The following is a 25095-nucleotide window of genomic DNA, read 5'->3' on the forward strand; positions in this document are numbered from 1 at the left end:
TTTACATGATAAAGACTTCAAAATAATGATCATAAAGATACTTTTGAGCACAGAAGAATGTCTAAACAAAATGGAAACTTCAACACAGAGACAAAAATATAAGAAAGTACTACACACAAGTCACAGAACCGAAGAATACAATAATGGAAATGGAAAATAGGTACAGCAACAGACTAGATAAAGAAGTAAAAAAGATCAGTGAATTCGAAGACAAGGCAATGGAACTCGCCCAATCAGAGCAGGAAAAAAAAAAATGAAAAAAGTGAAAATAGCTTAAAGGACTTTGGGGACAACATCAAGCAGAACAACATTCGTATTACAGGGCTCCACAAAGGAAAGGAGAGAAAGGGGCAGAAAACTTCCCTAACCTGGGGACAGAAAGACATCCAGCTCCAGGAAGCCCAGACAGTTCCAAAAAAGATGAACCCAAAAAGACACACAGCAAGATACATTATATTTAAAGTATCAAAATTAAAGATAAGGGAAGAACCTTAAAACCAGCAAGATAAAAACAACTTGTTATCTATAAGAGAATCCCCATAAGGCTATGAGCAGATATTTCAGCAGAAACTTTGCTGACCAGAGGGAGTGGCATGATATATTCAAAGTGCTGAAAGTAAAAATTCAAACCAAGAATACTTATCCAACAAACATTCAGAATAGAGGGAGAAAAGTTTTCTAGACAAGCAAAGGCTGAAGGAGTTTATCACCACTAGACCAGCCATACAGGAAATGTTAAAGTAACTTGTTTAAGTTAAAACAAAAGAGCACTAATTCATAATAGGAAAACATATGAAAGTACAAATCTCACTGGTATAGGTGGTGCGTTAATCACTTATAAAGCTAATATAAAAATTAAAAGATTAAAAGTAGTAAAATCAATTACAACTATAATAATCTGTTAAGGTATATACAAGATAAAAAGATGTAAATTATGACATTAAAAACATAAAATGTTAACAGTGGGAAAGAGAGAAGTACATATACAGAAATTAATTATTAGAGTAAGCATTTAATTTTGGTACAGCTTCAATGGCACTTTTACCTAGTCACTGGTCTTTGCCATTGAACCTCATTTGTCTTCACAGACATAAAATCTAAAAATGCTCATTTTTATATCATTTTTATAAGTCCTCGGAACAATGCGATGTCCAGCCATTAGCTAAAGAAAGTTCTTAAGTATCCAAAAAACACGAAGAAAGGTTAGTGAGTGAGAAAAAGTCAGCTCTATTAAATCACTTTCCCATGATAATTTTGACTTTGGTTTCATGAATTTGGCTAGAATGCACTGTCCCCTCAACCTCTACAAGATGAACACACTAAGCCAAACTTAGAAATTTTCAAGAATTTTCTTGGCCTATATCAAACAGAAAATAACAAAAGACCAAATTGTTCTCTCTCTTCTATTGCTTTTGTTTGGATGGGGATCCTAAAGCCCCAACACCTCTAATTTCTGTACTAAGACTAATTTTTACATGCAAAGTTCTAAATTAACCACTGATTTACTGCAGAGATCCTTCTCACATAAACAACCTTCAACACTAAAACAAAGTCAACAGTAAAAAAAAGGATTAAAAAGAGACCTATATTTTGCACACCAATTAGTAAATATCAAACAAAAAGTAGAAGAGGCAGGTAAAAATGCAATAAAATAGGCAATAATTATAAACATGACTAATGAGAATATGAAATGGAAATCAATTTGTCACAGCCTTAGTCCATGACTCATTAATTTGACTTTAATAACTTTTTATTAAATACTCCTGAATATAGAAAAGACTTCATGTAAAAAGAGATTTTTAAAAAATAGCACCATCATAATTAATTCAAAAAATATTAAAGATGTATACTGTAATATGTAGACAACCACTACACACAGACATACACATACCAACAATAACAAATACCAACAATAACATTATTGCACAATCCAACCATCGAGCTAGATTGAAATAACATGAGAATGTGAAAAATGCTATGTCATAATGCTGAATAAAAAGACAAGTCTTGCCTATATATCACATGTATAACTGTATGTAAACACCTGTACAGAAAAAAAAGCCAACTGAACGATATCAAATACCCAATAATACCAAAACAATACACTTTTTAAAATTTGAGGTAATACTACAAAAAGTTGCTACTCTATGGAGTGATAAAATTTATATCACAGCCAACTGCTAATCAAGCCATCTTTGTAAAATATATATTTGGTTAATAAATTATCATCTCACCTGGGTAACTTCTATTATTCATAAATTTTTAGAAATATCACTATCAAGAACTTACCACATGAGTAGTTTTTAATGTGTTGCCATCAAATCTGCATAAACTGGAACTCTCTTCAAAGAAAATATCACATTCTTCTAACTCTTGAGCATTACAAGGAGGTTTTTCTTTATCTGGATTTGGATTCTTAGACCAAAAATAACAAATATATAAGCAAACAACAGTTAGATAAAAAAAGAATTTCTTCATACTTAAAAATGCCACTACTATGGCAATAATTAAAAACTAAATTTCAGACCCATGACCAATAAAAAAATCAACAGACACATAAATGATGGAATGTTTGAATCAACAAAAAGTGTATTAAAACAGCTATTATAAACAAGTATATACTCAAAGATTAAAAAAAAAACATGTTGAGACATGGAAGACATAAAATAGAACCAAATTTACCTTCAAGATATAAGAATGCAAAATATTAGTATCTAAAATGGAAAACAAAATAGATAGCATTGATAGTTGATTAGACATTGCAGAAGACCAGTGAGCCTGAAACATAATAGAGTCTATCAAAAATGAAAAACAGAGAAGACAAAAAATACAAACACATAACTGCATGATCTGTGGAACAACATTAAATGGTCTAATTTATGAGTAATTGGAAGCGGGCAGGAAGAATGGAAAATTTTTTGAAGAAATAATAGGCGAAATATTTCAGATTTGATGAAAACTATAATCCTATAGATTCAAGAAGGTCAAAACTGGGACATGGAGCCACCTAACTGTGGTCGTCTCCACTCCAGTCTAGATATCAATGGTAACAATTCTGGTTGTTGTGGCTGGCTAAGGTGGCAATACCGGCAACTAGCTGAGGTCATTTTGTCAGTGACTCAGAAAGATATACTATCCAACAGAATACAGAAGGCCGCCTCCACACTCCTCTCTCCCTTCCCCTTTCAATTATCAAAGAGTCAGAGATAGGAAGACTGTCAAGGCAGCCAGTCCTAACAGGACAAGATTACAGGGAAAAGAGAATAGCGGAGAAGGGAACCTCAAGACCCTCTGCTTTCCTAAACCCATTTACTGATTTCCGAGCTGAATTAAAAAACACAAGTAGAAGGCAGTAGAAAGAGGACTAAAAGCTGAGTTTTGATATCAAAATGCTTGGGAGACAAAAATGAGAGATCATGGCCCGCACAGAAGGATAGACCCTGGTCAACAACCCAGACTTTCTGTCGACATTCATCAAAGTTCTGCCCTAGGAGTAAGAATGAACGAGGCATAAATGTCAACCATGTAAAAAACTAAAATCCAGCATCAAATTAAATCAATCCCTAATGGGATTAAAAAGACAAACTGAAAATTGGGGGATGCAGCTAAAGTAATGTTTAGAAGGAAGTGTATAGCATGAAAGCCTTCCAATAGAATAGGTCAAAAATCAATTGTCTAAGCTTTTACTTCAAAAAAAGAACAAAAGAGATCCAAAGTAAGCAAAAGGGAGAAAATAATAGATGTAATAACAAATAAATAAAATTGAAAACTAAAAAAGTCAATGGAAATAGCTGCCCAAAATAACCCTCTATCAAAGGAATTAAATTCATGGCTAAAAACCTTCCAAAAAAGAAAACTCCTGTTTAGATAGTTCCACTGCAAATTCTATCAAGCATTTAAAGAAGAAATAATACCAATTCTACACAACCTCTTCCAGAAATAGAATAAGAGGGAAACACTTCCCTACTTATTTTATGAAGTCAGCATTATCCAGATGCCAAACTGGATAAAAATGGTAAAAAGGCAAAACAACACACACACACACAAATACATAAATACATACACTATTCCTCACAAACATAGACGCAAAACTCAATAACACATTAGTAAACCAAAACCAATAATATGTAAAAAGGATTATACATCATAGCCAGGTGGGGTTCATCCCACAAATGAAGAACATGCATTCGACAAACTTCTATAGCCTTTTGAATAAAACTTTTCAGTATACTAGGAATACAAGGAAATTTCCTCAATGTGATGAAAAGAATCATCATAGTTTTAATAATGAAATATTCAATTCTTTTTCCTGAGATCATGAATAAAGCAAGAATGTATACTTTCACTATTTACTATTTCTATATTACAGTGGATTAGAGGTTCTAACCAATGCAGTTCAGGCAAGAAAAAGCATAGATTTGAAAAACATTAAACTGACTTCAGTTGCAGATGACAAGATTCAAGGTTTGTTTGTTTCAAAATGTAACAAACACACTAGGGTTCAGGCATAAATAACTTACTCATACATACTAATATTCGTGTGAAATCAGTAAGTGTAAAAAGCAGTCAGCAGTAATTATCTACAAGCTCAAAACAAACCCCATACCATCACTGTCACTGTAACCACGGCGCCCTACCACGAATATCCCTGCGGAATGAACGAACATGGGGCAATGCGGTCTACGTAGCATGTTGTAACAGGACTATGAAATCAAAGTTTTGTAGTCTTACTTATAAATTCCAGTGATTTGGTAAATTTTCAATTACTGCTAGCAAACATGAAACTTGGTTTCTCCATTTTGGCCACGTTTTCTTTTGACAGTGACTTCACTTTAAATATTCTAATCTTTCCATTCTACCTTACATTGCAACTAACCCTACAGTATAAATACTTCTTCGTACAGTTTTCCTCATCATTTTAATTCCAGATGGGAATAAGCAGATATTTTACATGTGCTGATACAATTCTTGGTGAATGAACACATAGCTGAAATTCTGGTGTACTGCTATAAAATATCTGTTCCAATTCTTAACATTATTTTACAAATTAACAGTGGGAATATATTCAACAAAATCTCATAGTTGAGTAATGTATTGTTATTGTTATCATTACACTGAATTGCTTTGTCAATCAAAAAATAATTGCACTGTATATGATATATATATATATATATATATACCCCTTGTGATATTCTAAGATTACCTAGAATACTTCAGTGATAAGTATATATTAGCAAGGTAGACAGTGAAGTCATACTTTTTGTTCCTGTCAGCAATTGTCAGTCTATTCTTCTAAAGGACCACACACACACACACACACACACACGCACACACACATGCACACACACACCTACGTACAGTCATGTGTTGCATAACGATATTTTAGTCAACGATGAACAACATATATAATGGTGGTCCCACAGGATTACAACAAAGTTGAAAAGTTCCTATCATCTAGTGATGTTGTAAGGTTATAATAAAATGCATTACGTGTTTGTGGTGACGCTGGTGTAAACAAACCTACTGCGCTGACAGTTGTATAAAAGTATAACACAAACAATTTTTTAATGTACATAATACTTGATAATGATAATAAATGCCTATATTATAGGTTTATGTATTCACTATACTATAATTTCTTTTATATACATTTTCTTTGAATTTTGATTTCCAAATTATTAAAGATTATGAAAATCAGAAGTTTGAATAAAAGATTCTTTAAATATATAAAATATCACCCTGTGATGTTCTAACTTGTCAACAACAAAAGCTGTGTTGAAATTGAATTCTACTTATTAACTTAAATAAAAAGGTTTTAAATATTCATTTTTTTTCTTTGCAGTAAATGGAGGTGCATAAATTGACTGTTTTTTCTTTATTCTTTTTTTTAAATTATGGTGACATTGATTAACGAAATCCAATAAGTTTCAAGTATACAATTCAACAAAGTATGCTATACTTTGTTACTTTTGAGTGTACTCTTTCTCTTATTAAAAAAAAAGTTTGCTGTAAAACGGTGCTGTGATACACCAGCAGCAGCCTCAGACACCTCATGTTTACCATCTCTCTGGATCGCATCATCCTCTCTTGCACTTGATTTAATCTTGCATTGTTTTGTACAGTTATGTGCTAAACAGTCTTGTAGCCCAGGAGCAACAGGCTGTACCATGTAGCTGAGGTGTATAGCAGGCTGTACCATCTAGATTTGTGTAGATGTTTATACAACAAAATCACCTGAGGCATTTCCCAGAGTTTATCTCTGTTGTCAAATAGCACATGACTCCGAGTGTGTGTGTGTGTGTGTGTGTGTGTGTAGATACATACATGCATGCATGCACATCTACCCTATACAACGTGACCACACACAGATACATGTATGAATTCACACAGTGTAAGGAATATTAGCATTTTAAGCCATATTCGAACACCACTCAGTGGTACTTAATCTGTCTTTTACATAAAGAAAAGCAAAATAATGTTTGAAAAACATGCCATAATCCTCACATAACATAGTTCCAGATCCTTATAAGGTCAAACTTCTTTTGTAATTGCTTACCAGTTCTTCAGAAGTCAAATGCATCAAACGTTCAGCTATTGCAGCACATTGGGCTGAATCTCTTATAAGTTCCCCTTGTTTATCACCAACTAATAGCTCCGGCCATGTCAGTCCTTCATTCTTCTTAATTAAGGAAATCTCCAAGCTAGAGGTTTAAATGAGAGAATGTTATATTAAGCAGCTATGTATATTATACGACCAACACCAAAAAGAAGAGTCTTCCATAGAAATTACCTTTCCAGTATCCAGAAAATGTTTTACCAAAAATAGTGTTCATCTGAGTTTTACATATGATGGAAAAATCTATAATCCAAGGATAAATAATTTAGATTTAATGAACAAATAAATTACCCTAGAAATGGGATGTCAAATGGCTTGATGAGAGAAATGATTGGAAAGAATAACAACACCCAGAAAGTACTGTTGTGGTCCATGTGTGCAGTGTACTACCGAACTTAAGTAACAGAAAAGCAAGCAGCATGTACCTGAGCTATTTCACAGAGGAATGATGGTGGTGATGAGGGTGGTGGCTATGCCATACAGCCTAGGTGTGTAGTAGATGGCGGCAGATACATAAAACTAATTGGACAGGGTCTGTAACTAAAGTTACCTTGGTGTGTATGGAGCCAATTAACTTTATTTTCACAAACTAGTAGCAATAATATGTAATTATTAATCTAAAGATCAGGCAGGTTAAGCCAATACAAATGTAATTTTTTAAATACAAATTTTAAAGAATTGAAATGTAGGAATTGGAAAAGAATTAACTTTGGTAACACAGGGGGAAAATGTTGTTAATGTGGTCTCTATCAACTTAAAATCTAATTCTGTACATTTAAGCCATTAAACATAATTCCAAATGCACTAAAAAGGCCTTTCAAGGAATCCCGAGATTAAGGTCTAATGAAGCAGTAAAGAGAGAGAGAGAGCGCTCAGTCAGGGCAGACCGTGGACGCAGGAAGTTGCCCATGTACCTCTTGAAAAGAAAGGGAAATGCACGTAAGCTGCTTTGAGAATAGCCGCTGCTGTAACACAGAGAAAAGTGGGCTGGCGGTAGCTGTTCCACAGCAGAGCATCCCTTTCCATGTGCCATCTTTGGTACACATGTGCCATACTAACCCATGTCCTGGAACACAAGTACAAGCAAACAACTGCAAGCACACAATAACTATTGTCATAATTATCAAACAGAACATGCAAATTTATCAGCTATTCTTTTTCAAGGCTGTTATTATCACCGCCCCATGAATTAATTATAGCACTTTAAAATTTTCTGAAATTACTTATTTTAAGAGACTATACAAAATATCTCTTATGTAATATGAGCACCTATCATTATTATTAAAAATTACCACCACAATCAATAATGCCCAGATTTAGTTATATTTTCAAAGGAGAAAGCTAATCTTGATAATGATGATGATGATGAAGATAATGATAGTAATAAAAATAACGAAAGCGGCTTGTACTTATTTAATGCTTACCATATGCCAGGTGCTGTCATAATCACTTTACACGTTTTAACTCACTTATTACTCACCACAACCAAATAAAGTAAGTATTATTATCATCTCCGTTATACAAGTAAGAAAAAAAAGCACTGAGAGGTTAGAACGTGCCAAGGTCACAAGCTAGTAAAGTAGGCTGGCTCCAAGTCCATGTTTTTCAGTATTGCACTATTCTACCTCTCTGCAAATCTATACATAAATAACTATTAAAGAACTTTTACCCAGTGACCAGAATGTATAAACACCGTTCTTAGTCAGTTGCTACCTAAAGAAGTTAGAGTTCGTTTAATCAGTTATAGTTTTTGATCCATCATTAAATTTGCACACCTAGTTAATGCACTTTTCGCACAACTGCATTTTTATATTTTAAAACTAGTATCAAATCCTACCATCCAAGCAAAAAGTAACCTAAAACCCCACACATAATAAACTTTATACTAGTTATTCTGTCAACGTGAGAGGGAACATTAGTTGAAAAAGAGAGATACTTAATAAAGTATAGAAAATCATGTGTTTGAAACTAATGATACCACTTACACAGCATTGTAATTATCTTTTGTAACATAAAATAGTAATCAAGGATGTCAAATTTAATGGAAAAAAACAAAACTGGTCTATATTCATTATTAAATGGCTAAAAATATCTGCACGAGGTCCAGCTATTCTCATAGACCTTTGCTGGGTTACTGGTTAATGACATTTAACAATATGTTCTAGCTGATTTGCTAATTTGTAATGCTACCCTCAACTCTATCACACACACATAAAATATGTTTAAATAGAATATGTGGAGATGGAAAATATTTTTTAAAAAATATTTTTCAAAAGATAACTGAGTTTTAAAAATAATATACTGAAAAGTATAACCAAGTCACCAAATTTCTCCATTAAGAAAATGAATTCAAGATACCTGCTTTTGAAGCTTAAAATATTTTTGAACTAGATATATATTTCTTACACTCTCAGGGTTTAGACTCGTCTGGGTCTAGACATACTAGAGACTCCCATGGGTAATATACTACTAATCAAGAACTATATTTAGAGTAAAAAGTATCTACCTTATAGCAACTTCTGACCAAATTTAACCACTTTTAAAAATTAAATGCCTAATACTATTCATTAATCTATCACTGAATTCAACAATTACTTAGACTTGATGGATAATGAAAGAGTAGAATTTTATTAATCTAAATGACTGGGGTGTGAAGTATCTGAGAACAGATTTACAAAGAGGCATGGTAGTGGGGGCAGAAGGTTACAGTTTCATAAGTCCCTTGACCTTTGTTTATCTTTTTTTAACATACTCCTTTTATTGAGGTATGTAGACAAAATTCACAGGTTTTAAGAGTAGAATTCATTGAGTTTGACAAACGCATATACCCATGTAACCCAGTGAAGATACTGAACCACCCAGAAAGCTGCCTTATGCCCTGTTCCAGTCGACTCTTCTACCCCTAGAGGTAACCATTGCTCTGGTTGGTACCACCATATAGATTAGTCTTGCCAGTTCGAGAACTCCACATGTGTAGAATCAAGCATGCACTTTTATGTCTCAGGCTTCTTTCATTCCACATAATGTTACTGAGATTTATTCATATTCAGATTGTTGTGTTTATCAGTAGTTCAATTTTTTTTTATGGCAGAATTATGCAGTATGAATATGTAACCACATGTGTTTATCCATCCAACCTTTTCACGAATATTGACCTGTTTCCAGTTTCTGGCTTTTATGAATAAAGTTGCTATGAATATACTTTTATAGTCTAGGGGAACAACTGTCTTATTTTTTAACGTGTTTCCACTTCTCTTGGGTAAATATCAAGAGGTAGAATTTCTGAGTAACAAAGAATAACCAATTTCTGGGTATATGTTTAACTTAATAAGAAACTGCTAAATAGTTTGCCAAAGTGAATGTATCATTTCCATTCCCACCAGCAATGTATAAGTTGCTGGTGGTCCACATCTCTGTCAACATCTGATGCTGTCAATCTTTTTAGTTGTAGCCATGCATTGGTGTCTCATCTGGCTTTAATATCTCTAATGACTAATGATTATTTTTTCATGTGCTTACTAGCCATTCATATATCTTCTATTATGACATGTCTATTTAAATCATTTGACCATTTTAAAAGCTGGGTGGTCTTTTTATTATAAATTTGTAGTAGGGTGTCATTATATATTAAGAATGCAAGTCCTCTAATATGAGTACTGGGACTACTTTTTTCCTAGTTGATGCCTTGCCTCTGTTTTCTTAATGGTGTCTTTAGAAAAGAAAAAATCTTCCATTTTAATGTACTGAAAAGCTCTGTTTTGATGACACTGAATTTACCATGTATTTCTTTTTTGTGAATGTGTCCTAGACACATAATTCATAAAAGAAATGTAAATGGCTAATTTACATAAGAAAAATATTTATTATCCACAATTGTCAGAGAAATATGAACCATTCTACTTGTAGGTATTCTCCACATATATTCCTGTACATGTGAATATGTTTATTCACATGTGATTCACTATAGCAAAAGACTGGGAGCAACTAAATAGGCAACAATAGAGGACCAATTATTTAAATGATTATGCAGTTGATAAGAGTAAAATACATGAAGCCATAAGAGGATAAAAAAATAATTATTCTTTATGGAAAGCTCTCCAAGATTTATTGTTGAAAGTCAACAAAAGCAATCTGTATAACTGTGTGTAGTATGTGCTAAACCTTTTTTGTGAAAAAAAAGAAAATAATATACATGCTGCTTGAATACTCGTGAAAGTGAACAGTGGCTGTGGGGAGTTAGGAGATAGGTGACCAGAGGATCTGAGTTGGAGGAAGGCTTCTCACTGTATAGCCTTTGACATATCTTAAATTTTAAAAACCAGGAATATGCTATCTAGTCAACAAATTCAAGGTAATAGAAAAAATTATTTCTATTAAAAAATGTAAAAAGTACAAATTAAAATAACCATTTCATATATTAATTATTGTTACTGTTATCATTATTGTATCCAGAGCTGGTAATGAAAAGCACTGCCATATAATAATGCAAGCAATAACTATACCAGTATCTTTAACCTTAATTACAATTATGTTCTTTGACATAATTCCATTTTAATGTCATCTACCTTAAGAAAAATAATCATTAAAGACAGAGCAGTTGTAGTATTCACCTTTAAGGTAACCCTGTAGAAAGAATAAAAGAAAATAATAATAATAAATGAAATTTTAAATATAAATAAAACTATAACAAAAATACCTATTATTCTCCTTAATTATCCATGTACTGCTTTCATGATCAACAGATGAATAAAGGTTTCCTTCCAAGAAACTCTGACCCTTCAGCACAATGTTGATGTGATCAGGCAAAAACTGTACTTGAATGTCCTGCTTAGTACTGTCTTCTGGAAGCCGTACTGTTACTGTCAGCTCATCTTCAGTCTGTTGCCAGTAATACAGAGGTTCTATTAGGAAAGAAAAATGCATTACATAATACAGAAATTAAGAATAGAACATAAAAAATTAAAGACTAGAACATATAAAAGTATGCCTATCCAAAAGAGTCTTAGCATATTTTCTGGTGATCATCTCACAAAACAGGAATTATAAAAGAAACACACACAGATCTCTTTGGGGAATTTTCACTCAAAGAGTTAAGCAATTGACATTTTCCTCTTCCAGGCTTACCTGATACTCCAGCAGTCCTTTATCCCCATTCCTTCTCTCCCTGCCTCCAAGTACCTGTCTTTCTCTCTTTCTCCATCTTCCCTTACACATACACACACACACACCACACACAGTGGATTCCTAATTCAAAAAAATACCAAATGCCATAAGCCACTGTTTGAAATTTTCACCACTGCCTTGATTTACCCATGTTAGGGCAATGTAATGCTGTGATACAGGAAACCACTGTTACTATTATGTGGTGGAACATACATCCACCCCAAAATAAAAGATATATTTTCCTTATAAAGGTATTAGTTATTCTATCCCACAACTTTGTTGCATGAAAGCAATTTCATAGGAAATTCAAAAGCTATTAGCTTATTTTGTCTAAGTTCCCAGTAAAAGAATCTCCCTTTACCTTCTCTATCTCCTCGGCCTGTCTCCTAAAAAGCTAGCTGCTAAAGAAACACCGTTTGACCTGTCATACTATCACCGTGGAACTAAGAAAACAGGGCTTACATGCAAAATGAATAAAAAGTTGCCTAATGGAACTTTACTCTGTCTACCCACTCATCAGGAATATAACATAGTGGTCAGGAACCTGTGCTCCAGAGTTGACTAGTCTTATCTCTGAGTCTTGGCTCAATCATTTATTAATTTTGGTATGTAATTTTATCTCTGAGCCTTATTTTCCTAATCTGTAAAATAACAGAACATTACGTACCTCTAGGACTGTTGACATTTAAATGAGCTAACATATATAAAACCTTTAATATCAATCCTGTTATCTAAATGTATTATAAACTCATTAAATGTGAGTTAATATTAGGGGTTTTTAGTGCTGTTTTATGTAAAAACTTTGGAGGTACCAGATATGCTCAAAGATATAGCATAAGTAGGGTGTATCTTCTAGAAGGGTCACTTTTACTTGATGTTAAGAAATTTAATAAAATGATGTCATAGAAATAAAATACAAAATATGCATGAATCTTCTGAAAAACATTGTTCCTTTGAGGTAATTTCTAACCTGTGTCACATTCTTTTAAGTAGCCTCTCAGATCCTCTCTGCCTTTAGAAATACTTTTAATGAAAAACTCTGAACTATAGCTTAAAATATTGATAACTATAAGCTCCTTAAGGGAAGTAATTTGTTTTATTCATATTTCTGTCTACTGCAAAAGTTAAGGCAGTTTATACATAATAATGAATATCTTCTGCCAGATATGGATGAAAGGAGTTTGCTAAATCACATGAACTTTTAGTATAAATTAAAAACATGGAAATAAGACTAAAGGGAAAGTCATAATTTTTTAATCTTGTCTCCATTAAACATATACAAACATCTAAATAATTTTCTCAGTTTTTAGTTGCTTTTTATGATTTTAGAGATTATGTTTTAGGTCTTTCGAAGAAAATACTATTATTTATATCATTATAACAATACTAAGTGGGCAATAAACAGTATCAGTCTTGGTTAGGTTCGTAGAACATAAAACTAGTATATATATTTGGAAGACTGTTTAAAAGAAAATATGCTATAATTAACAAGCTATCCATAACTTTTTAAAATTATTTTCCTTTATTATTGTGAAAATCATATGACAAAGTAAATATGAATAAATTTCCCAACAGAAAATAGGTACGAGAAATTTAGTAAGTACTATTTATTAGAAGGGAAACAGAAAAATGAAGGGAATTTGAGGTTAAAAGGGAAGAACATACATAATAATAAATTCAGGAGGAATTCAAAATACAATGTGAAGTATCGACAAGAAAAATACCTGGACTGGTAGGTAGTGATTTAAACACATGTGTCCTACCTAGGCTGCAATCCATCTTGGAACCACATGATCCTAGCTACTACATAAAGTAGTTCCAAGGATTAAGGCATTCTTCCACTCCTTCACAACTGCTCACCTACGGAGTTAAGTTCTAAAGGGCATGTGGTTTAGAGATGTGAATAGCTGTTCTGGCCTAGCTTTAGGAGAGTTTAACACTATGTATAAGACAGGATAGTAGAATTTATTCAAAGAGAGATCTTAGATGTAATCTAACAAAAAACATCACATATGAGGAAGCCAACTTTTTCAGAGGTTAAATAAAAAGCCACGCTAAGCAAAACTCTTGTCTTAGATGGTATTTATAAACCTGGGGAAATATTTTTCAAGTATGTATTAATTTAGTATTTACAAATACTTTCAAAAATTCATTTTTAAAGATAAATATATAAACTAATTTTTAAAAATAGGTTATGTAACAAAAATGTCAGAGTAATTATGCATAATTTTTAAATATTATGAAGATCTCAAGAAAATATACTCTGCCCATAAACATCAGGAACATGAACAGTAACGATTACAGAGGAATGGCCTCTTATCTTTAAAATAATATATATTCTTTGTATACAAACATAAACTTTTCTTGGAAGACCTTGTTACTCTTTTCATTCTAAAACATTACCATCATTCATTCATTCATTCCACACAGAAAACAGGTAGAGATTATGCCCTCAAGCAACTTTCCATCGGGTAGGAAAAGTGAGAACATGTACATTAGTGTACACCTATAATGAACAGAGTTGAGCTTATTTAAAAGATTATTATCTTCAATACAATATGTTGGCTTCTCAAATGCCAAAAACAGACATTATTTATACTTTTGATATTTATTAAACAGCCTATCAGATAAGGTAACATATATGTTATATATAATATTTATATTACATATAAACATTTTTGATTAATTACAAAATTACTCAATTAAACGAGTTTATATTATTTAGGTGGTATCTTTTAGAAAAGATATTCCCAGTTATTCTGGGAAATATAAAGAAAAAAAATTAAACACCTATCTTGAATTCTATGAAGATTAAAAGTCAAATTACCTTTGATTTTCTCTGACATGTTTTCATCCTTACTTTCTTCAATATCTTGACCATCTGGAACAAACGTGAAGGACTTATAGGAGACAATCATGAGACCACTCCCGTCAGGCTCGATAGCAGCATAATGTGGCACTGACTTTCCATGGAGAACATAACGTTTAACAATTTCATATTTCTTATTATCTGAAAGAAAATAAAGTATGTTTAGAAAACTTACAAATAACTTATTTTAAAAATACTCTGAAAATATTTGTATATTAATTTCAGTTAAAAATATTTAAAATTATTCAAAGGTACACTATTAGGTGTCTTTTTATAAAGATAAAAAAAAACTGACCACCTAATACTTTGTAAATATATCCCTATTTTAAAATACTGGATCTGATAAAAATTGTTTTAGATTGTGCTATCCAATGTGGTAGCCCTTAGTCACAAGTGGTTATTTAATTAAAATTAAATAAAATTGGAAATTCATTTCCTCAGTCACACTTGCCACATTTCAAATGCTCAACAGTCACAAACAGATAGCTGCTAGCACACCCAATGGTACAAATATAAAGCATGTCCGTCTTGCAGAAATTTCTACAGGACAGCAGTGCTTTAGAGCATGAAAGCGACTGACTTAGCTGATATATCAGCCTCTGAAGGCTCTACCTTTTCGTCTACTTTCCCAGAAAGTATATGACAGGCATCTTCTGAAAAGAGCCACAAATTGAAGACAAGGGAAAAAGTGTGTGTGGACTATTTTTCTACCTGCTCTAGCTGCTGATAAGGGGTTTTCATAAAATGAAAGTGTTGAAAATAGAAATAATTTTTATATACATTCAAATATAGATCTATATCCCTAGTATAATCAAACATAAATAATTATACTTAGTTTTTAAGATATAAACAACTGTATTCTAAAAGTTTCTGGTAAATTACCTGAATTTATTTCCCTATGAAAATGTTACTTTTTGCTCTAAAAAAGTAACCCAAACATTTCAGTTGAATCCATACCTTTACTTACACTGTCACTCTATTAAAATGGGTTCTACGTGTAAGCTTCACACTGAGTAGTCAAAATCATAACTCAGTGTCACCTGAGTTATACATAATCATACAACCTGTCCTAAAACATCTATTATTGTTTTTACTCTAAACTCTCAAATACATTCATACGTTTATTCACACATATTTAAGAACAGATACTTCATTTCATGAATGAACTAAAAACTCCTATTTTCTCTACACAGGTAAATGCAGGAGAAAGAGTCCTACCTGCCTCTAAAGACCCAAATTTAGATACTGTGTCTAAATTATAGGACGCTTTTCCCAATATGTGTGGGACAGAAAATAATAGGTAGGTCTCAAGTGAATCCCATGGTTAAATAAATTGGGAAATTCTGGGTTAAAATTAAGATTTTTTTACTCAAAATTTTAATAAACTTTAATATGCTTAATGTATAATGGGAATATTGATGGACATATTTTAAAACTTGACCACAAAATATAACTTATCAAATGTTCCACTCAATACAGTTTAGAAAAACACTATGTTATGTTCATTTAAAAATAAAGTTACACATTATATTAGTAATAGGAGGAAAAAAAGTCAAGTGTCGTGGAGAAAAGAAGTGACATACATGACAATCCTCCTATAAGATGTTATATACATTAAGAAAAAAAATAAAGCTTTTCTTATCTCACACAGGGATCTACACACTACCAGCCTTGTGCCAAAGAATGAATTATAAATTTTTAAATGGTTAAAAAAAAAATCAAAAGAATAATATTTAAATATATGTAAAAATTATATAAAATCCAAACATCAATGTCCATAAATAAAGTATTATTGGAATATAACTATATCATTCATGTATTGTCTCGCTGCTTTTGCACCACAATGTCATAGCTGAGTAGTTGTGACACAGTTCACATGGTTACCAGCTAGGCCTTTACAGAAAAAGTTTTCCACCACCTAAAGTTTTAAGACACTGTGCTCCTCCAGAGATGAAACTGCAACACTCAGTAGAAAAACAAACAAATTACATCAAATTCTTTGAAGAACAAATCTAGGAAATTTATTCAGCTTACTTATAAACTATTCTGATTACACACACATGCACACACACGCACGCACGCACACACACATATAACTATGTACATATATGCACATATTCATACACATACGGTTCATTTTGAAATAAAAAATTCCTCTTAGAAAACAAATGCTTATAGGAAACTAGCAGCTATGGTAAAGAAATCTTTTTCTATAAAAATCAATGATAATTTAAGACTGTTAAGTTAAATGAGTAGGTTAAAAACTACTGATAAAAATAACAGAGTCATAGAAACAAGCTCTCTTAGGGCTTGACTATAGTAAAAAACCACTTGATGAGTCAATAAGAGCTAAGTCCTGGCAAAGAGCAAGGCCACACCATTAAAAGAATCCTAGTTAATAAAGAAAAAACAGTAATTTTTAATGTCTAAGTTAGAAGTTTGACAGTTTCAAAAAGACAAACTCAAGACTTTTCTACACACAAAAGCACTTTGTGAGAGAAAAACTTAAGAATCGTCCTGAGGGTAGAAACAAAGAGCAAAGTTCAATTAGATGGAAATCACAATTGTGGTTTAATGAAATAAAGGTATTCATTTCCATCTAGGTAGTTATATTTAATTTATACTTCAATTACATGTAATTTATACCTAATTCATATTTAGTCTTATATAAATTTTTGTGTGGACATACATATATTCTTATATATATTAAAAGTATATACTTTAAATTTTTAAAAAATTATGTAGTGTCTCCTTTATACAAAAAGGATAACTGACTAGAGAAGCACATTTTTTTTTTGTAACCCATACCTCAAGAGAAACTGTAGATATTCATTTCACTGGTGGCAGGTACCAGAATCATAACACAAAGCCCAAGAAAAAGCAAACAGCATTTATAGGACAGCTTTGCATTCAAACCTACTAAATTATGACAACCATCATGAAGAGTTTTAGGATTTTTTTATGTTTTACCTGTATTTTTCTTACTGATAGTGACCCACTCCAAGGAAACATAGAAACCACTTCCTTTCATGTGTGATTCTTCTTTCTCTATTCGAAGAAGTAGAGCGGCTACTGAATGTTCTTCAGCTTTCAGCAGTGAGATACTATGCATTATAATAAAAGGATTACCAAGCTCTTCATTAAACATAATCTACAAAAATAAAAAAAAAAGGTGACACACATGAAAATGTATACATTATATAAATGCCCACAGCAGAGGCAATACATAAATTCTAACAATCCAACAATTAATCTGTATTTATTTTAAGAAATACAAAATTGAAAAAAGTCTTTAAACAAAAGTTCCTTGAAGAACTTTTTTTTTTGATATTCAATCAACTTTTATTATGTATTGAATTAATTAACAGACAAATTACCAAACTTTATAACCAAATGCTACACAGGATCTTCTTCCATAATACAATTACTCGTATATACTTCTTGGCAATCGAAGCAGAATTTTTTTTCCTTACTAACTTTAAATAAAGTGTTAAATTATACCTTCAATTTTTTTTTTTAACTTACATTGGCATGAGGAAGTCTATATCTCAAACATGTGGTCTTTTATTTTTTTTTAATTTAGTTTTATTAGTTTCAAGTATACAGTACATTGGTTAGACATTTATACAATTTATGAAACGATCCCCCTGATAGCTCTATCTTCCCTCTGGCTCTGCACACAGCCATTACCTTATTGCTGACTGCATTCCCTATGCCGTGCTCCTCATCCCCGTGACCATCTGTCAACTACTAATCTGCATTGCTTAAACCCTTCACCCCTTTCTCCCAGTACTCCAACCCCCCGCCCCTCTGGAAAGACTTTACAAAAATGTCAGTTTTCTCTGTTGAACAGACTTCAAAACGAAGTACTCTTGGCTTAATAACAAAGAAAACAACAAGGCATCCAAACAGCATCTAAAGGAGAAAGAACTAAAAGCAATCTCCTAGAAAAGAATTATCAAGTGAAAATAGTGCTCTATACAAAAAGAGAGGACTGGAGAAGGTCAATATTATTCGTTCCTCCATTTCTCTTACCCTGTCTCATAAATGATCTATTTGTTTTCTTCCCCCTAATTTCTTGGTACTGTTTGTGGGGGATGGGCAATTTTTTCCTATTGTTTTTATTTTGCTTTTCTGTGTTTTCTGAAAGTTTACAAAATACAAGTCTGAAGAAGTGGAAATCGCTAAAACTTTATTTCCCTAAAAAAGTCCTTTATATTTACAAGGTGTAATTCAAACAATTCTATTTAAAATATAATACTGTGGTTGCTTTTTAAAAAAGAAATCTAAGCATAATATGGAGACACAAAGAAGTTATCAAATTCTTTTTTATACCAGGAACATATAATCTAAGACTATTATATTTTTATTAGAGTAAATACTAAATAGGAGAAGTTTTAAGACATCTCTAAACAAGATTTTCAAATAAATGAAAAAATAGATTAAAAAATGCCTAACTAAAAGACAAAAATTAGCTTTTTCTTAAACTCTATATCTGGAACCCCCTCATATCTGCTTCTTCTTAAAAGCCGTATAAAGCAGGGTGCTTTAATGCCTTCAATTTCCCTGTGTGTTTGGGCAATTTTATCAAAATTATTCGAACAGCAGACCTTTGGGATCCTCTCCAAAGTCTTCCATAAGCAGAAAAACAACAAAACTTCAAATCCTCAAAACAGAGGTGATAAAGACAGGTTTTTAGTTGGTCGAGTGAGTTTTACTTTTATTTGGGGGACTAGGTGAGACAAAGGGAAGAAGGAAAAATAAGTGTTCCCTGGTACAAGTAGCTAGTCATCGTTTCCTTCTCTTTTCCTCTCACGTACATCAAAGGGCCTGGAATCAGACCAGAGAGTAGATGTCTGGACTTTTAAAAATTGTCAGGCTACAGTTTCCAGTCTTCTGAACAAGGCCAACAACTCAACCATGATATTGCTGATATATAGCACCCCATGGTACTAGAGGCAAGGCATTTGGGAAGCATGCGGTGTTCTGTCTCATTTCTTTCTACACTTCAGTCAGCACCATCACGCTGGCTTGGCCCCTTTTGGCCTACCACACCCCCTAACCACTCCCACCTTTAGCTTCCCTGCTGTTACACCAAACCCCCAAGTATTCTACAGTATCTCTCCCACTCCGTTAATGCCCAAGGCCCCTCTCTTTCTCACTCCCTACCTCCCCGATCCCCAAAGTTATTATTAACTGAAAAAAACTCAGAGAATGCTTATTTCCTTACGGCAATGTATACTAAAGCATGAAATAGATTCAAATTTTTCATTGATTTAAAAAATATTATTGAAGGCCTAATATGTGCCAAGAGGACATACACAGCAGAAACAAATGAATTATAAACCCATATGAATTTCCTTCTAGCTAAAGATGCAGTGTTATTTTAAGCTGAAGGTGAGTGTGTCTCTTCCTGCTCAAAACCAATAGAATCGATACAGCTTGATAACAGATAAATTCTCATTCATGTATTTCCTGCCCATTGTTCCCCAAACTCCTTCCAACTATTTCACATAGTTGTGAAATATACCACACTGCCTCAGTAAAAGAAAGAAAAAAAAAGTTACTACTGGAGGCCAGATTAGAAAATATCACAATGTTTAAAATGAATATCAAAATTGCTTGCCTGCAAAGGCCTGCAAAGGCCCCCAGTAAACAGGCTATTGTTCTGGTCATATATGGTGTTTTCTGTTTAGTTTATTGAACACAATAAAATTTGGTATTTTACCATTTAGTTTAACTTAGTAAGAAAGGTAAACCATTTTGATCCAAGGCCTTCTTGGTTTTTCTCAAATAATTAACACCTGGTCTTGGTAGTTATCTGTTGGTCTGATAAAAATGTTTTATAAGAGATAAATACATCTCTTTATCTGCCCAGAATCTAATGCCACCTGCTGCGATTTAGACAGTTGCAATGCCACTCTTCGCCACACTTTCAAAAACTATGGTTCCAAAGAAATCAATTCCTTATTTATTACTATTAAAATCCTAACCTGCCCCTCAGATTTAAATCTGTTACATCGTTTTAAGAAAACTGAAGTAAAAATGGTACCTTAGAGAATGGGACCTTATTATATTTATGTTGTAGTATATTTTTCTAAGTAGAAATACTCTGGTAAACTCACTATTTGACCAATGTAAACATACCAGACAGCTAGCAGAGTGGTGTAGTGCAAGCGTGCTAGACCATAGACACACCAGCAAATAAACATGAGAAGAGGAGAAAGGATATGCTAATGTAATTTTCTGGCTAACTCTCCTTCAAGAAGGAGGCAATGTCAATGCTTCATGTACTGCTTTACACATATAAGACAATAAATATTTGTTGAAAAATGAATGCAATTCTTGACAAGTGCATTGACCCCAGATCAAATCAGGAATGGTTAACATATTAGTTTTGTAAAAGGTATGTACTTCATAATTAAAAACATATTCAAAACATTATTATAAAAACCAAAAGGTCACACATAAACTATTCCTAAAAAGTCTCATTTCAAAATTAAGGTCATTAATTTATATATACAGACTTTGCATAAATCTTAAAAAACAAAATACCTCACCTCCCATTTTTCAGAAGCACCATTTCCACGTTCACCAGTTCCAATGAGGTATAATCTTCCAGTTCCATCTGACAAGGTAACCCAGGTAGAAGATGTAAAATGGATAGATGCACAAAGGCGATTGTCGTATGCTGTCAGATCTGTAGGAAGTCGAAATACCTCTCGTGGTTTACCTAAGGCGGTGTCCTAAAAAGAAGTCAAATATCATAAATTAATCTCTCCCGCTCACTAGTCCATACACACAGAATATATATCTACAGTACAGTAACCTAATTCAACTGCATAGGTGTATGAGCTGTATTACTGACTCATTTCCAAAAAATACAGCGGATGTGATGGTATATGACTTCTCAGACTAGGTCACAGAAGACTTTATGTCTGTCTTGCTCTTTCTCTTGGACTGCATGTGGTAGATCCACATGGGGAGGAACTGAGGGCCCTTGACAATAACCAGCACCCTGTGAGCGAATCATCTTGGCAGGCCCTGGTCACCCCTTCAGATCACTGCAGTCCTGGCTGACATCTTTTTTGGCTATGATCCTATGAGAAACCTTGAGACAGAACTGCCAAGCAAACCACTCTGATTTCTGGCCCACAAAAACTGTGAGATAACAAAATGTTTATTGTTTCAAGTCACTACGTTTTTAAATTAAAATATGGTTAACATACAATATTATACTAATTACAGGTATACAGCATAGTTATACCTAACGAGGTATAACAATAAGTCACTAAGTTTAAGTTAAACTGCCGGACAAAAATAGATAATTAATACAATGCAGTAATCTATTCTTCATTCTTAAGGTTAATGATCAGCATTTTTAACTAATTGAAAATACCGCATTATGTTCTAAATGCCTGTGCAGACATCAGCCTGTGGTATGAAAACACTACATTTAGACTAACTTAGGCAGGCTTTTATTAACACATTTTTATTGTGCCGTGTCCTCATAATTTAAAGCTGTAAGACGGATTGCATCATTAAAACATTTTACAAGAAAATATAGAAAAAGACCTGCAATTCAGAAAATAAACTTCCTCTCATACACCACATTCAATAATTTTTTGTTGTTGTAGTTTTCAGTTAACAGTTTTTCCTACAGAACAAAAACAATCCTTGATTCCCATATTTCATTCCCTGCTCCTAGAACTGTTTAGATTAAATGCGTATATTGATAAAATTTAGTTAACTATAAACAATGTCCTAACTAGCCTCCAGCTTTTTAGTCACCTTTGTTTCTAAAGCGTACAATTTAGTTTTCTTTGAAACAGTATCTTTCCTTCCTTTTGTACTCATATTTTACTGATTTACATAACACTGAATTAAACAATTAAAATGCAATGACAAACACAGCTGGCATAAACTTTTGATAATGTCCAAATCCTCCCCCAAATCACCCAGGATAAGCCCAATCTTATAAGTCCTTTCTTACATCCTCTTACTGAAACACTCTGTGGTTCCCTTGGTGTGAATTCTCCTTTACTGGTATATATAAATCCAAATAAGTGTTAAATATACTAAAGTGGACTTATACACTGACATAAAAAGATCTCCAAGAAAATAACTGAAAAAAAAAAGATGCAGAATATGTACAGCATAAATCCATACATGTTGAAATAAATGTCGTAACAGGCAACACAGAGTAAGGTATAGGCAGACACATGCTGGGCTGTTAATAGTGTTTATCATTGTAAAGGACAGTAAGATTAGAGTGAGACTAGTGGTCAGGGAGAACAAGGGTGAGGGTAAACTTTCCCATTTTGCTTCAAATACATTGCCTGGCTATTTTCTTTTCCCCACTGAGCAATTTATGAGTGATATAACTTAAAGATACTAATAAGATAAAATAAAATGAGACTTCTTCCTCAAAACATTTGTTTCAAAGTAAAGCTTTCCAGTGATTTCAATATGCCCTTCACTGCATCTAATCTAGTGAAGTAAAATTAGGAAGAATGCAAGCTGAAACATCTTAAAGTCGTTATCCTTCATTTCATACATAATTATAAAGGTTGTTTTAAGCCATTTTCTTTTAAATACAAGGTCGTCTCTGACAGATTGCTAGAAGTCTAATTATCAGATAAATGAGCACAATATCCAATAAAATGATTAAGATATTCTAGTATGTAAATATAAAGCCAAAATTAATTACATTAATATACAAAAGAAAACACATAGTATTTCTCTTAAGTTAAATATAAATATTCCTGATTTCTGAAATTAATTTTCGAAGGGTACGTTTTTATTTTTGAATGGACTGTATGCAATAAAATATTTTCTTGGATAAATCTTAAATCAGAATATTAAATTATTTCTGAATAGCCTCCATTGACAGTTTTACAAAGTGTTCTCATAACACTTCATGCAAGTGGCATCTATGATGTCCTGATCCCCCTGATCGTTTTCCTCTTCTAGACAAAAAATGTTAATGTAACTATGTTCAAAGCTGCTAAAAATCATTCTAACACTTCACAGATGAATTGCAAGAGAATTAAAATTTCACTGATAAATGGAACACTTACTGAATGACTACAGTGTAAAAGCACTGTATCAAATAAATGCTTTGGTGTTTTACCATCTCATTTAATTATTACCAAACCCTATGAAGGTGAAATTATTACCCCATTTTAAGATGATAAAGAGCTCTGTTTCGAAAGATTCCATAAAATGCCTGGGACTCCACTGACAGAAAATGGCAGAGCCAAGATTCAAATCCTGGGGGACTACAGTCCAAAGAATGATGTTCTTTCCTGTTTTTCACAATTTCTTGAGAAAAACCATTTCCCAAGTTTTCTTAACAAATGATACCTCAGATCTCACTGCATTTCTAGAATATTCCCCTTCCCAAAATCCCACTATGAGTACAACTATTATATTTGGTTTCCTTCTAGCTAATTATGGAGTATTTTCATGTAGATTTATGATTCAATAAAACATATTACAAAAATTATGTCTACATACTATATATTAATGACACTATAAACAGTAAATAAATATTAATATATAAATGACAGGTTTATGAAAAAAACCTCTAAATAGTAATTTACAGCTTTCTTAGTTTCATTTACAAAGAGACAAGATTTGAACCAACAGAACATTTTTCTAACATTTATAGAAAGGGCTATTCAAGTTTTTTAAAAAATGGTCAAGTAAAATTAAATAAGTATACCATTTACAAGTATTATTAGACACTGACATTTAAAATTTTGCCCTTTTAAAGGGAAGTGATCCTCTTCTGAAGAAAGGCTTTCATCACTAATAACTTTTAACTTTATTTGGAAAAAAAAATCTTCCTTCTCCCTTTTTTTTGCTAAAGCCTTAACATGTTTAGAATTAATTGTAGTTTGAGTAACATCTCTATGTAACATAAAGCTTTCAATAAATGCATTGAGCACACAGTTCCAAAAACTTACTCTCCCCACTGCTTTTTTTAAACCAGGTAAATAAATGGCTCCCTATTAATAAACTCAACCATAGAAAATAAACTGAAATTCAGGTCTAGAAATTAACATATTGGCATATAACTGAGCTGGACTAACAAGTAGTTGTGACCTGTCACTCCAAGACACAGCTTCACAAATGAATGCTTACAAAAGGAATCCAGCAACTCTCTCCGGATCTCTACGTGTAATTTAAAGAGACACAAGATGACACTCTTCTTTAGTTAAAAAAAAAACTAGTTTTTCATGTAAATGGGAAAAAAATTATGACAGAATTCCTGAAATATTAAAATGAACACATTACTTTAAAATAAGCCATATCATAATAAAATGATATAATAAAGAACTAAATTTAAAATACTTTTTTTCTTCCCTAAGGTATTTTCTCCTTCCTAAGCATACTTCCTCTCAATTGTCATTTTTCTAAAATTAAGGATTATAAACCTACA

The 25095-nt window shown here is 32.5% G+C and overlaps 1 protein-coding gene across 1 annotated transcript in view; it reads right to left on the bottom strand.

The window, feature by feature from the left end:
• Positions 1 to 25095, bottom strand: part of NUDCD1 (NudC domain containing 1) — a 58006-nt gene that overhangs the window by 15787 nt on the left and 17124 nt on the right. The window contains exons 3-8 of the mRNA XM_016158985.2: positions 21209 to 21394; positions 17619 to 17799; positions 14607 to 14789; positions 11313 to 11517; positions 6557 to 6701; positions 2290 to 2415 (exon numbers count right to left, since the gene is read on the bottom strand). Of these exons, the coding sequence (XP_016014471.2) occupies positions 2290 to 2415; positions 6557 to 6701; positions 11313 to 11517; positions 14607 to 14789; positions 17619 to 17799; positions 21209 to 21394 (1026 nt within the window). The remainder of the gene's footprint in view (positions 1 to 2289; positions 2416 to 6556; positions 6702 to 11312; positions 11518 to 14606; positions 14790 to 17618; positions 17800 to 21208; positions 21395 to 25095) is intronic.

This window comes from Rousettus aegyptiacus, unplaced genomic scaffold (genome assembly GCF_014176215.1).
Source record: "Rousettus aegyptiacus isolate mRouAeg1 unplaced genomic scaffold, mRouAeg1.p scaffold_m13_p_15, whole genome shotgun sequence".
Lineage (NCBI taxonomy): Eukaryota > Metazoa > Chordata > Mammalia > Chiroptera > Pteropodidae > Rousettus > Rousettus aegyptiacus.